We start from the raw sequence: 14,056 nt of genomic DNA, 5'->3' as shown, positions 1-14,056 counted from the left end.
ATGACGTTGTTGTTAACTAAGGATGTTCTTTTTGAAATTGTACGGCTTGTGAACTGGATGTTCTCTTAAGTTGTATGGCTTGTGAACTAATGTTTAATTACTTTATTAGCTACAAGGAAGTCTCTTTGAAGAGGGTAATAATAGTTTAAAGATCTTAATTCCCCCTTGATCTTGTCTTTTTTATTATTTAAAAATGAAATACTTTGTCTAAATAGATGTTATTTAAGAATGTGACTCTAAAAGGCAAGTTTGGGATTTTAACACTTTTTTTAATGACACTAGGCAGATTTAGCTTTTTTATCTCGTTGTCTTTCTCTTACTTTTTGGATAGAGCTTTATGTATGAAAACTTTACAACTGGTAGAAAGTTAAGTACTTTTTCTGAACAGATTTTCTTTAAGACTGTGACTCTTAAAGGCACTTTGGGATTTTAAGACAATCCAGTTTTCTGGAAATAACTTAAATGATTTTTGTTTTTTCTCCAACAAAGATACTTATAGTTACACTTTATTGGATGCAAAACTTTATAACTTGGTAAAATATTAATTGATTTGTAATTAATTGAGTTTCTTAAAGAATCAAGCACTAAATGGAGAGTTTGTGATTTTAGCACTGTTTCGATGAAACAATGCAGTTTTGATAACTTGACTTGACTAACATTACTTTTTTAAATATATGTTTTTTTAGATGACTTTACTGATTTTTGTTTTTTCTGCAACCAAGATACTTTTAGATACAGTTTGTTGTCTGCAAACTTTACAACTGGTAGAATGTAAATCACTGTGTAACACTTTTTATTTTCTTAAAGACTGTGACTCTAAAAGGCAAGTTTATGATTTTAACACTTTTTTACTGACAATAGGCAGATTTTGGCTTTTTTCTCTTGCCAAGATAATTTTAGACACACTTTGAGGTATGCAACACTTAACAAAAGGGTATAATATGAAGTACATTGTCTGAATACACTTTCTTTAAAGGCACTTTAAATCAGATTGTAACGCTATTTCAGTGGAACAATCCAGTTTTGTTAACATCAAGGCTTTTTTGTCTTTTCTTGTGTTACTGAGATACTTTTAGATACACTTTGATGTATGCAACACTTAACAACTGGTAGAATATGAAGTACTTTGTAAGGAATTTGGTTTCTTTTTAATGGCCTAGGCATATTTTGGCTTTTTTCTCTTGCCAAGATACTTTTAGACACACTTTGAGGTATGCAAAACCTTAAAACTAGAAAATGAAGTACATTGTCTGATTAGAATGTTTTTCTTAAAGACTGTTTCTCTAAAAGGCAAGTTTGTGATTTTAACACTTTTTACTGACACTGTGCAGATTTGTGTGTAATTCTCTCACAAAGGAACTGTAAGAAACACTTTTTATGTATGCAAAACCTTAAACATTTTTGAAAATAAAATACTTTGTCTGAATCGCTATTTCAGTGGAACAATCCAGTTTTGTTTACATCAATGCTTTTTTCTCTTTTCTTGTGTTAACAAGATACTTTTAGATACAGTTTGTATGGCGGCAAATCTCTGTCATAAATCGCGAGGGCATATGAGATCCACGCGAGCACAAGTCAAGCAGCCGTGGACATATATTATTTTCGCGAGCACTAAAACGGCACTCGCGCGAGAGCAATATTGAAGCCTGCAGGGGAGAAACATGCCTTGAGCATGTGCAGCATCTACATGAGCTCTCCTTGGTCTCCTGCGCTCTCGCGAGCAATTCCTGCTCTTCTGCTCGTGAAACTCTGGCCTGCTCTCGCGCGCGGAGAAATGTTAGGAAGTGGGCTTACCGTGTCCCAGTAACACCAAATCTAATTGGTTACACCTCTCCTCTTTTATGATTGGCCGTTTTCAAATGAAGAGGGATATCGGAGCGGGAAAGCCCCGCAGAAGAAGAATGGCTGACGACAAGGAGGTACGTGCAAAAACCGGTACTTTTAGCTATGCATATAGAAAACAATGGTTTAACATAACTATCATTTTATCTGCTTGACGGGCATTTAAGATATTGACATTGCATTATTTACAAGCCACGGTATAAGAAGAAAGTGACACAGCTGTCTGCCCGCAATAATAAAAGTTAGCTAAAGTTAACTGTTAGCAGATCTGGATAAACAAGACGACATGTCTTTGCACTGTGATTGTGACAATCAATTTGACTATTTCTTGTTTGTGTCTGTTTTAGATAGATAGATAGATAGATAGATACTTTATTTGTCATTGTAACAATTACAGCGAAATTACATCGACTCAAAGTCAAAGTGCCAGTGCGCAACAACAAGACAATAATTTAAAAACAGCAAGACAGTATAGACAGTATAGTAAGACATGATCCATTTACACTTGAAGTGTTATTTGTCTAAAGTGTTTATGTGCATTGTCCCTATTGAAATAAATGATTAAATGAAAAATGCTATCTATTTTAACAGATAGAGTTACAAAATGCTGCCAGGCGTGTCGTTGAGTTGCTGAGAAGTGCCTTGGCTGAACCAACTTCTCAAAATCGTAAGTAAAACTAGGGGGAGATCACTTGTCTTCACAGATTCATCTAATGGTCAGTCGTTTACAAAAAATTACAGCTGCAGTCTTGGCCGGAGGAAGCACGCCGAGGTGTTTCAGTGACAGTTTTACCAACCTATATTAAAACCAGAGTGAAAAACTGAATTTCCCCATGGGGGATAATTAAAGGTTCATCTTCTTCTTGTTCTTCTTCTATTTATTTTCAGGGCTTGTGACTATCTGGGTAATGTTTAATTAATGAAGCCTTTATATATTCTAACTACTTTACGTATTTAGTACTCAGTTTATTTAGATTCTAGGGAATCATAGACATCTTTAAATTGTGTTCACAGATGAAGTACAGGTTCAGGGAGAGCAGGTGGAGGTGGGCAACAGACAGTCTACTATACAGGGACAGCAGCAGTCTGCTCTTGGCAACAGGCAGCAGGCTGGGACAAGGCAGCGTCAGGCAGTCCAGGGGCAGAAGCAACAAAGGACCCCTGGCTTTCCTTCTACAGCAGGAAATACAGTGGACCAAAATATGGCCAGGTTTGGATCCGTTAGGAAATAAAGATAGTTCTGAACTGAATTGCCATTGTAATAACTCGGCAATTGGCTATAATTCAGCGTATTTTTTCATAGAAATTAACGCTCTTCAGATTGTTTAGAATGAATATATTGTATAACAGCTTCTTAAATGCCTCTCTTACACATTGTTTTCAACTCCTCAGGGCTTTCCCCGGCCTATTCAAATCGGGTAAAAGTTATACCCCATCTCCCAAAAGAAGGGCTGTTAGGTCAACCCCAATCCAGTTCTTTCTGCTCAATAAGAGCACAGAAAGAACACCAAAGTCATCGGATGAAATGGTCCTTCTCCAGGCTGGACTCGGCAGGAGGACTCTCAATATCCCCGAAAATGCTGACCACTCCCAGGTAAGATAGAAAAAATAATAAGGGGAGGAGTCAAGATAATATAAGAAGCACTTTATTGATCCCAATTTGGGGAAATTTTTTATGTATTACTGTAGTTTCCCAATCCACTGAAGTACTACTGGTCACAAATCAGCTTCAACAGTGGTGACATGTGTGGAGGGTTATAGTTCTAACTGCACACTTGTTTTGCTCTTCCCACATAGATATCATATATACTTATGGAATCATATTCCAAAATGGTACCATTGGAAGGGGCCTGGATGCTACATAAAGCTGCTGGTAAGATACAATCTCCCTTATTAAATTCAACTGTGGTCTAGTATTTCTGCAGTTAAATCCTATTTATACCCTCTATCTTCTCCTACAATAGCTGCTCTTATAATAGCTCATTAATGCCCTTGATGGTTAGCATATTTACCTACCCTCTTGTTTTTAGCAATCCATGAGAAAGCCTAACACTGCAAGTGTGCATCTTGTTAAAATCAACTGCCTCCCCTAGAACATTCTGTGCATTAAATAACATCAACTTGTTTGTATTCCCACATAGGAGGATCAGGTCAGCGGAAATTAAGTGTTTTGGCACCTGAGGCAGAGGGTTACACGGGGGCCTACCTTGCCAAAGCTTTAGGTGGAAAAGGCTGTCTCTATATAATGCCCATCCAGGACACTTTGGACACCTCCCCCTTGCCCTACTCATCGAAGGAGTTCGAAAATATGCCAAAAGCCAGATGTGCCACGTGTCATCTAAGCATGCCTGTCCAGCTGTTGGCTTTACATGCACAAGAGTGTGAACCAAGCAGCTGTTCTGACCGCATGGATCTGGAACCGGTAATGTTATTCCACAAATAGCTATGCAGGATCATTATCATCCTGAATCGACAGCTTTTTTAACTGGTTACGATTTTCAGGATCTGGACCCAGATTTAGATGAGTCTCCAGCTACAAGCAATCCTGGGAATGTAAGCTCACTAATATTGTAGGTGTTTGTTTCTAAACAATTTTCATTGTATGTGTCATTAATTGGCAGTCTTTCTACATTTTATTATAGGCTTCTCCAAGTGTGCTCCCGTGTAGGACCTCCTGTTCTAAAATCGATATTAAGGTAAAATCAGGGCATTATTTATTAATTACATTATTGCAGATGATGAAGGTTTCTGCGTCTCAGTAATTCACTTGAATATTTGCTCTGCTTTTCTGTATTTTTAAAGGTGGCCTGTCCAATGTGCTCAGAGTTATTTCCTGAGTATTTGGTTGAAATACATGCCAGCACTTGTAGAGAAAGGTTTTTTTTTCTCCTATTATGCACATTCTTTATATAATTTTTTCTTGCAGTGTTAGATATTGTAAACCATGATTAAGGCATGCCCCATTGAAATATTTTTTCCCTCATCAGTACATTGCAGTCGACACAAATTATCGATTTGGAAGAACATGCCAGTGAAGAACTGACAGGGCGAGAGAAAAGGTAATATGCTTCAAATGTACCTGTAATTGCTTATTTTAAACAAAAACGTCCTGCAGTTATTGTGTTCACTATTTGTGTTAATTGTACTGTTCATCAGTTGCCCTGCATTGTTATTGTTATGCCTTGAATATCATTTAAAAGACGCCACTTTACATCAGTCAGGGGTCGTCAGTTTACTCAATGATACAAAAGGGGTCTCTTAAGGGAAAACGTTTTGGATCCAGTTGTCTAATCAACTTCTAATTGTTTCCTTCAAGTCTTGCTGAAGCCATCGAAACACTTAGTGGACGAGTGGACACAACGACACTCTTTAATGTTAGTGTCACTAGGGAGGACATGTTTGAAAGGGGTTTAGGGCAGTGGAGACGTCAGAAGAGGTCTTCTCCCAAAAACCCTCTCCGAGTGTCTTTCATTGGAGAGTCTGGAATTGACCATGGGGCTCTCAGGAAAGAATTCTTAACAGGTATATGTTTACTTCCTTATAATAAATGAAAATATTCCTCAGTGTGTGGCGGTTCTCTGGTTGCATGCAATTTCTGTGCTTGCACAGGTTAAGGGCTTTGCATGACGCATGCTGTACTTTAACATATACAGTGGTCTAATTGAGATTATCAATGTATTGATCCACTTTTCCTTTCAATTATAGAAATGATGGCAGGTGTTGAAAGGAAGTTTTTTCAGGGAGGGAGTACAGGGAAAACCCCCAAGTACTCAATTACTGACTACCACAAAGAGCATTTCAAGTATGTAGAATTGTGTTCTGCAATGTCTTTTCGATGTTTATTTCATTTATTAATAATGTCTATGCATTGATTAAACTTTGTTAATGCAGGACAGCTGGAGAGATTATGGCAGTCAGTATAGTACAAGGTGGTCCTCCACCTAACTTTTTCAGAGAGTGGTGCTATGGATACATATCCACTGGGGAGATTCATAGAGATTCCATTTCCAAGGAAGATGTTACTGATCCAGAGCTCAGCCAGCTTATGGAAGAGGTAATATTTGTCTTCTCCTCAGATATTAAGCGTCTTTGGGTCTAGAAAAGCGCTATATAAATCCCATTTATTATTATTATTATTATTATACTCCTTCATATAACATGACGTTTGTTTTAGTATGGTTGACACACACACCTCTTTGTAGTGTAATTTTTTTTTAATTCTTAAAATAAGCTAAGGCTCCCATGACTTACTGTGTGATACTGTTTTTCTAATTGCAAAGGTTGAGATAGCTGAACCTGAAGCTATGTACGACCTTCTGGATCGGATAACAGCATGCGGGTACAGTGGTCTTGCAACGTGGGAGAGGAAGGAAGACATAATAAAGTATGTACATATGCTAAGTGATTTAACCCATAACAACCCATGTTTGAAACCAATCAATTATTCCTTTACACTCATACTTCATATTGAGTGTGCAGTCACTCTTTCCCTTTTTTATGTATGATTTTATATTATTGCTGTTATCTGTTACTGAATTATAGGGCAATTATCTTGCACTCATCGGTCCGCACTCTACCAATGCTGCAGCAGATATGCTCAGGCATGAAGCTGTATGGCTTGTGTGAGATGATAGTACAACAACCACAGCATTTCAGGGATCTGTTCGTCGCTGGCCTTCATGAAAAGGTCAGTATTATGTCTCTAGCTGATTTTACCACTGAATTTCAAACCTTAACCCTTTAACAGCCAGCGCCACCATTTGGTAGAGCAAATGTTGTGTCTTGATATCCCGTTGAAAAAATGTTTTAAAAGTTTAACTACCTGATTCAGCCATCTCTACTATTTGGTTGACATGTTATGCACAAAACAACCTCTAGATGTCACTGTGGTTAGAACAGAAAGCCATTCAGCTTTCCACTGAGAAAGTTGGCATGCTAAAAAAATCACTGCTGAAGAAATCACTCTTTTTGGTCAACTGTTGTAAGGTAACCATATCATTTTTGACATATTTTAATGTCAGAGCACTGACTGAACATAATTAGATAACTTGATGCACAAAAAAAGTTTTTAACAAACTAAACTAGCAATATAACTTTTTCAGAGTTTCAGAGATGTTTTCCAATACAATATGGTAAATAGATAGATTCATGGTAATATTACTACATCTTATATTACATTATTACTACATCTATACTGCCTTATGAGTCTCAGAGTGAAAGAGTGATAATAATTTATATAGCAGCTTTCATGCATGGCATACAGCCCAAAGTTGCACACAGATGAGCAAGTTAGGCCAACACAGGATATAGACATTTGCTGTTAGGCCAGTGGTTTCCTGTTAGGCCAATTCAGCATCTACAGTAAGATGAGCACGTTTTTTTTTTGTATTAAAAACACTTAACATTACTTTTTATATCAATATCAATATTGATACCTTTTTTTTTTTTTTAAATGTGCTATGTGTGTCCCATTTGATAAAAAAAATGCAAACAAATAATTTTTCCATAGTTTTTTTTCTTGGTCTGGCAATTAAAGGGTTAAGCTCATCCAACTTTGAGCATACATCATTTTGTTTTTTCATCTCTCCAAGCCGGATGCTGAATTCCTGATGGGAGCCATATCTCCAGTCTTCAGCGAGCTGGGCTCGCTGCGACGCCAGAGTGAATCGAAGATTGTTAACTTTTTACAAGACTTCATCCAACACATTGAAGAAGAAGGTGATACTACTGCCCTGACATTTTATAAACGTATTTGTTCTTGAATTTTACCCCCGATTACGACAGGCAACTCAATGACAGCTTTGCATACCCTTTTTATTCATGTTTACATGTCTCAGTTTAAACACAACTTTGCATTCATGATGGTTGCGATGAAACAATGACAAGTAAAGAAGGACTGGCTAATGAGGTTTTTCTTCTTCAAAATATCCACATAAAAAAACTATTTAAAAACAATAGCCATATTTATTGACATTGCTTAGGTGAATATATGCATTTCTTTGTATTCATTTTCAACTTGTTTTTAGAGGAAGAAAAGAGCTTCGTGGTTGAAGAGAGGGGGACCCCTGTGAAGATAACAGAGAGTGATGAAAGAGACTCAAGAGAGACAGAGTCTACAGGTGAAGCGGCAAAAGATGAAGAGGAGATGAAGGAAAAACCCAAGATCACTGTTGGTTGCTTCCTTCAATGGCTTACGGGGCAGGCACACGTCCCCATCACCTCAACAGAGAGAGAGATGTTTAAAATCTTAATTGAGTTCGACCATGATTGCAGCGTGCGCTATGGTACACACACGGTATGCTTTCCCGTAGTGAATGCATGCTCCAACTCCATTACCTTTCCGACAAGGCACCTCGGCTCATATCCGGAGTTCCTGAGCATCATAACACAGGCTGTTATGAGTAGCAGGGAGTTTAGCCGCTCATAAGAGTCATAGAATCGATGTTTTCTGGATTAGGGTTAGACAGTCTTTATTGCACTTTATCTGACAAGGTTTTCATTTGTTTTCATTTGTTCAAGATGAGAATACAGTCAAACTTTCAAGTGACATACTGTTCTCGTCAAAATGTTTTGGAAACAAATGGTGAAGTTGGGGAACCATTATAGTTTTGAGCTGTATTTTGTGTCGATTGTTTCAATTTAATGGAATAAAAACCCAGTCACCCGTTGTGCCAAGTAACTTTACTCTTTCATGAAATCGGCATCATGACTTATTTTACTCTTGGTACTTAAGTAACACTTTGAACAAAGGAATTTTACTTTTACCTCATCTGTTTCATTCAAGGGAGCTGTATTTCTTAAGAGCCACATCTTTCAGCTACATACTCACGGCAGAGTAAGTACAGTTCCTTGACCGGAGTGTTTGGGTCAATTTGCTGAAATACTGATTGAAGTTCAGTTGTGTCTTCTGGACTCAAAGGGCAGTCGAATTCGGGGACGACAATCCCTGCATCCTCTTCTTCTCCATCGTGGTCAGCAGCAATTTCCCAGTCAACATCTGGCTCCTAATAACCATAACAGAGGTTTTGAACACTTTGGTGAAATAAATGTCTTATAAACAATATGGAACAATGACATCAAGTAATAAATTACTTTCTTTCCCTACTCTTGGCATGACCATTTTCTGGGCATTTTATTCAGTTTGTGTTATTTTAACTGTAAAAATAACACAAACTGAATGAAATGCCCAGAAAATGGTCATGCCAAGAGCAGGGAAAGAAAGTAATCTTTTGACAATGTATATTACACAAAGTAAATGGTAAGTAATTACTATCGTGGGATTGCCCACAGTACTGAGTATGTAAGTCGCTTTGGATAAAAGCGTCTAACATGTGACATGTATTGTAATACTGAAACGAGATCAATACCTCTGGGCTCTCCGGCTGATCAATGTTTGTCTGCATCAGTCCAAGTTGCCATAACTGCTCTGGACATTGGTTCCGTTCAGTGCTGAGTGGATGATGGTTCCAGCCTTCTGTAAAAATCCCCAAGTCCATCTGAAGTCGGGGAAGAATGATGTAGTGCACACAGAAGAGGTCGTCTGTTGATGAGATATCGAGCAGACCATCCTCTTCGAGGGAAAGTAGTATCGCAGAGTACTTGTTGATGACAATGACTCTTACATCACGCCAAAGACGCTCAATCCTATGGATGAAAATACATGGTTTAGGGAAAACCAGTTCAAGTGATCTATTTTCATGCTGGCCTAGCATGGGTTAAGTGCAAGGTGCTTGGTCTACACATCAGATAAGTTCACCTCACTAATTGAGTTACTAAAGATGCTGTAATTTACCTCTGGTTATGAACACTTTTACCAGAGATGAAGCTTCCACGGTCGGTGCCGCGAACCGAAAACATGAATCTCGCGATCTGTACGTTTTCTACTCCTTGGTCTCCTCTGACCCTGAAATGTACACAGTTGACCAAAGGACTGTCAAAGAAAATACTCATCCAAAAGTGTCACAGTATTGATCTAGTTCTCCAAAGACTGCTTTTTTCTGTGAATTCACCTTAAAGGCACTCCATGTCTTTGTGTTGCCTCTAAGAAGAAGCCATAGGCTGTTGACGCACAGTTGTTGGTCGAAGCACCCAAGTACATTACCTGCAGAAAAGCAGAGAATATTTAAGAATAGGGCAATTACACACAATAACTAGACAACATTCTGTTAAACTGTGTATTATAGGGAAAAAAAGGCAGAGATTAAAGAATTCCTGTTGCAATAGAAATAAGCAAACAATACTGACATACAGTATACTGACTCATAATACTTGTGCAGCAAAAATAGGCAATGCACAAAATCTCCTTTATATCTACTTTGACTTTGCTGCTTCCTTTTTAGTCCATACACTTTCTCCATTTGGACCAAATTCCTTAAGCAAAGCCAGGACACAGCGTTGGGACCTCTTTTGTGGTTTTAAGTAGCTAGTCGGAAACTCGTACAAAAAATACATGTTTGTTTAATGTGTGTCTACTGAAGTGAAATGCAGTCTTACCTTTCTCGAATACCCGTCCACTCCACCAAATAAGACAATGTTATAACTGGAAAACCAAAGAACACACTGTTATAGCACTCTGGAATTGAAACACTGATTCTCCAAAACTGGGACATTACAAAGAGATTATTTCTTAATCACTTAGCGAAATATAAATACCACTACCGTATCAATTTGTGGTTGGTATCCACGTGCACAAGCGACAGAGGCCCTCGCACTGAATATGTTCTCCTCACAACACAGCCCAGACTAGCCAGTCTGGAGAGGATGCCTATGGAATCCACTCGATGCATTGAGGCAGCCATTCTTGTCCATTGTACACGTAGACCAATGGATAACAACCATCCTTTGACCATTCGGTATCCAGCAGTGGGCATGTCATTCTTGATGGATATGACCACGTTATCCAACTCCTCATCACTGATGGAGCTATACATTTCTGAAACAGATAAGCCAAACTCTCTCATCCTTCTAAAGACTGTGCTTGAAGAAACACCTAGCAGCTTAGCAATGCAAGGCACCGATAGGTTTGTCCCCAACATCTCAACCAACTGCTGCCTCTCAATTTCAAACTTAGGACGTCCTCTTAGACCAATAACTGATCCCACTGCTGTATTTGGGGCTTCTGAATCTAAATATTGCCTAAGTAGTCCAAACAGCTCTTGAAGAGCTTGGATTATTCCTTGCGGTATGTCAACATGTCTCGAAAGTGCTTGCAGGAGGTACAGCTCCTGGCGACATGCAAACTCCAGGAAATCCAGGTCAAGTGGTGCTCGAATGAGTGCAAGCTCAAACTTCGACAGGAGTCTCTCCAGGATCTGCCGTTTCAGAATATGCTGTGAAGAAAAATAAAGTATTAAATAGTATTTAATTATATTTTTAAGAAATGTGGTAAATCTTTATTGAAACAATTATGTCAAATACAGAATAAGGCACATAAACATCATCATAAACGTTCCAAAAAATAAACTGAGGGCGTTTGAACAGAAAAAAAAGAGGTCATTCAGAAATTAAAGTGCCAAGAAACTTGCAAAATTCTTGGTCTTTTTTACATTTGCATCATTTTAAACTTTTTTTGTATAGTATTATTTATTTGAGAAAGGCAATAAAAACTGGGGACATTTTGAAAAAGCGACATTTGTGAATAAAATATTTTGCTAGAGTAATCAAAATTGTTAATTCCAAATTCTGTTTTTGAAAGCTACATTTTATATTATCATGTCAAGACCGAAAAGTTAATTGGTTCTTATCTTTATAATAGAATTGTTTGAATACTTTTGAAAAATATGTATAAAAATCTATTATCTAAAAAACTCAATCCATTTATAAGTAAGGACGGCTCTTGTGGAATAACCACAGAATACAGAAGCATGCCTTTTATTAAAAACAATCATTAGTAAAGTAAAGTAACTTACGTGAGACGTTTCCACAGCCATATTTCATCACGTTGGAGGTTGGAGGGACTTTCTGGTTTAGGTTTAAATCCAGACAACGGCCAATCATAAAAGAGGAGGGGTGTAACCAATTAGATTTGGCGTTACTGGGACACGGTACGCCCACTTCCTAACGTTTCTCCGCGCGCGAGAGCAGGCCAGAGTTTCACGAGCAGAAGAGCAGGAATTGCTCGCAAGAGCGCAGGAGAGCTCATGTAGATGCTGCTCATGCTCAAGGCATGTTTCTGCCCTGCAGGCTTCAATATTGCTCTCGCGCGAGTGCCGTTTTAGTGCTCGCGAAAATAATATATGTCCGCGGCTGCTTGACTTGTGCTCGCGTGGATCTCATATGCCCTCGCGATTTATGCTCGCGAAAATAATATATGTCCGCGGCTGCTTGACTTGTGCTCGCGTGGATCTCATATGCCCTCGCGATTTATGACAGAGATTTGCCGCCATAAGTTTGGTGTCTGAAAACTTTACAACTGGTAGAATGTCAGTCACTGTGTAACACTTCTATTTTCTTAAAGACTCTTACTCTAAAAGCCAAGTTTGTGATTTTAACACTTTTTTTTTTTTACTGACACTAGGCAGATTTAGGCTTTTTTCTCTTGTCAATATAATTTTAGATACACTTTGAGGTATGCAAAACCTTAAAACTAGAAAATGAAGTACATTGTCTGATTAGATTTTTTCTTGAAGACTGTTTCTCTAAAAGGCCAGTTTGTGATTTTAACACTTTTTACAGCCACTCGGCAGATGTGTGTGTCATTCTCTCACAAAGGAACTGTAAGATACACTTTTTATGTATGCAAAACCTTAAACATTTTTGAAAATAAAATACTTTTGTCTGAATACATTTTCTTTAAAGGCACTTTTGATTTTAACGCTATTTTAGTGGAACAATCCAGTTTTGTTAACATCAATGCTTTTTTTCTCCTTTCTTGTGTTATTAAGATACTTTTAGACACACTTTGATGTATGCAACACTTAACAACTGGTAGAATATGAAGTACTTTTTAAGGAATTCAGTTTCTTTTAATGGCCGTTTTTTAAACACTTGTTCAGTTAAACAATGTAGGGTGCTTTTTTCTGATAACCTTACATATTTTAGTTATTTTCTGTTACCAAGATACTTTTAGATACACTTTGATGTATGCAACACTTAACAAAGGGTATGATATGAAGTACTTTGTAAGGAATGGGAGGTGTGTGGCGCAGTGGCTAGAGCCTTGTTGTTCGGATCAGATGGTCACAGGTTCAAACCCCACTGCAGTCAGCATGTCGTTGTGTCCCTGGGCAAGACACTTCACGCCAAATTGCTCCTGTGGGGATTGCCCACAGTAATGAGTATGTAAGTCGCTTTGGATAAAAGCGTCTAACATGTAATAATGTAATGAATGGGGTTTTCTTTAATGGATGCAAAACTTTAGAACTGGGTAAAATAGTCATTAATTTGTAATGAATTGAGTTTCTTTTTTTATTTTCAACATACTATTGTACACAATGACTTTTCCATATTATTATTTTTTTCTGACAAACTATACTTTTGACTTTTTCGGTAAAATCCTGACAAAACTATTACTTATTCTTAAATTTGACCTCTTGCTGCTTGGTTGGAAATGATAGATAAAAAAGCTACAAAGCTTAAAGAACTTTTTTAAAACTCTCAATTCTACAGATGACTCCCCCCATTCAACGCAATAAGTCCCACCCTCCACTCAGCAAAGCATCTAAAACAAAGGACCCCACTAAGACGACCGTTGAAAACTAGCCATGGATCTGAGAAAAAGCAAGTCTCCCCCCGCGAGTTGCAGCCAGGAACAAACTCCTGGACTACCATCATCACCACCATTTTGGACACCGGAATCTTGCAGTACTACTGCTGCTTATTTTGCTCCTTGGGCCAAGACGTCTCTGTTTATGGACACAATGAAATCGGTGTTGGTTGATATTGTGGAGAGGGTGATGCATCGGTACAGAGAAGAAATCTGCAACGGATGCCACCAAGATGGTCGCAGCGGAGTAAGCGCATCTCAAGCTCATCCGTTTGTCGCTGTTAAATTAGCTCTTTAAAGCTCATATCATTGATCCACATGATCTGAACCCATGAACATTTGAATAACTTAAAATACATAGTAAAGCGGCTCACTACGGTCTCTGGATTATTGTATTTTTTGCATTTGCAACTATGGAGGGAAACATGTCTCTGCAAACTTTGTGGGACGCGATTCAGCAAATCAAGACCGACATGCTGACTCACATTGACTCAAAAATGGATCCCATTC

General features: G+C 38.1%; 2 protein-coding genes across 5 annotated transcripts; one reads left to right on the top strand and one right to left on the bottom strand.

Moving 5' to 3' along the window:
* The first annotated feature begins 293 nt into the window (after positions 1 to 293).
* LOC307047215 (uncharacterized protein) lies at positions 294 to 8,517 on the top strand. Of its 4 annotated transcripts, XM_079694019.1 has the most exons (17): positions 1,442 to 1,919; positions 2,434 to 2,509; positions 2,857 to 3,052; positions 3,235 to 3,436; positions 3,640 to 3,715; positions 3,984 to 4,264; positions 4,345 to 4,395; positions 4,485 to 4,538; positions 4,645 to 4,718; positions 4,830 to 4,901; positions 5,159 to 5,364; positions 5,548 to 5,644; positions 5,734 to 5,896; positions 6,123 to 6,226; positions 6,385 to 6,529; positions 7,434 to 7,560; positions 7,869 to 8,517. In XM_079694019.1, exons 1-17 carry the CDS (start codon positions 1,842 to 1,844, stop codon positions 8,267 to 8,269), a joined length of 2,403 nt encoding a protein of 800 aa, XP_079550145.1. In that variant the 5' UTR covers positions 1,442 to 1,841; the 3' UTR covers positions 8,270 to 8,517. The 4 variants fall into 4 exon arrangements, with proteins under 4 accessions (XP_079550148.1, XP_079550145.1, XP_079550147.1 ...); XM_079694022.1 differs by lacking the exon at positions 7,869 to 8,517 and having other exon boundaries at positions 294 to 1,919; positions 7,379 to 7,514; XM_079694021.1 differs by lacking the exon at positions 2,857 to 3,052 and having other exon boundaries at positions 1,513 to 1,919.
* LOC307047228 (uncharacterized protein) lies at positions 8,160 to 12,633 on the bottom strand. Its single transcript, XM_079694062.1, has 8 exons — positions 11,751 to 12,633; positions 10,501 to 11,171; positions 10,336 to 10,381; positions 9,852 to 9,943; positions 9,635 to 9,745; positions 9,210 to 9,486; positions 8,672 to 8,846; positions 8,160 to 8,290 (listed from the first exon to the last, which is right to left on the bottom strand). Exons 1-8 carry the CDS (start codon positions 11,769 to 11,771, stop codon positions 8,256 to 8,258), a joined length of 1,428 nt encoding a protein of 475 aa, XP_079550188.1. The 5' UTR covers positions 11,772 to 12,633; the 3' UTR covers positions 8,160 to 8,255.
* Between the last annotated feature and the right edge of the window lie 1,423 nt (positions 12,634 to 14,056).

The sequence above is a fragment of the Notothenia rossii genome, assembly GCF_949606895.1.
Source record: "Notothenia rossii genome assembly, chromosome: 1".
Lineage (NCBI taxonomy): Eukaryota > Metazoa > Chordata > Actinopteri > Perciformes > Nototheniidae > Notothenia > Notothenia rossii.
The sequence above is the reverse complement of the archived record's forward strand: the minus strand, read 5'-3'. Positions and strand labels throughout refer to the sequence as shown.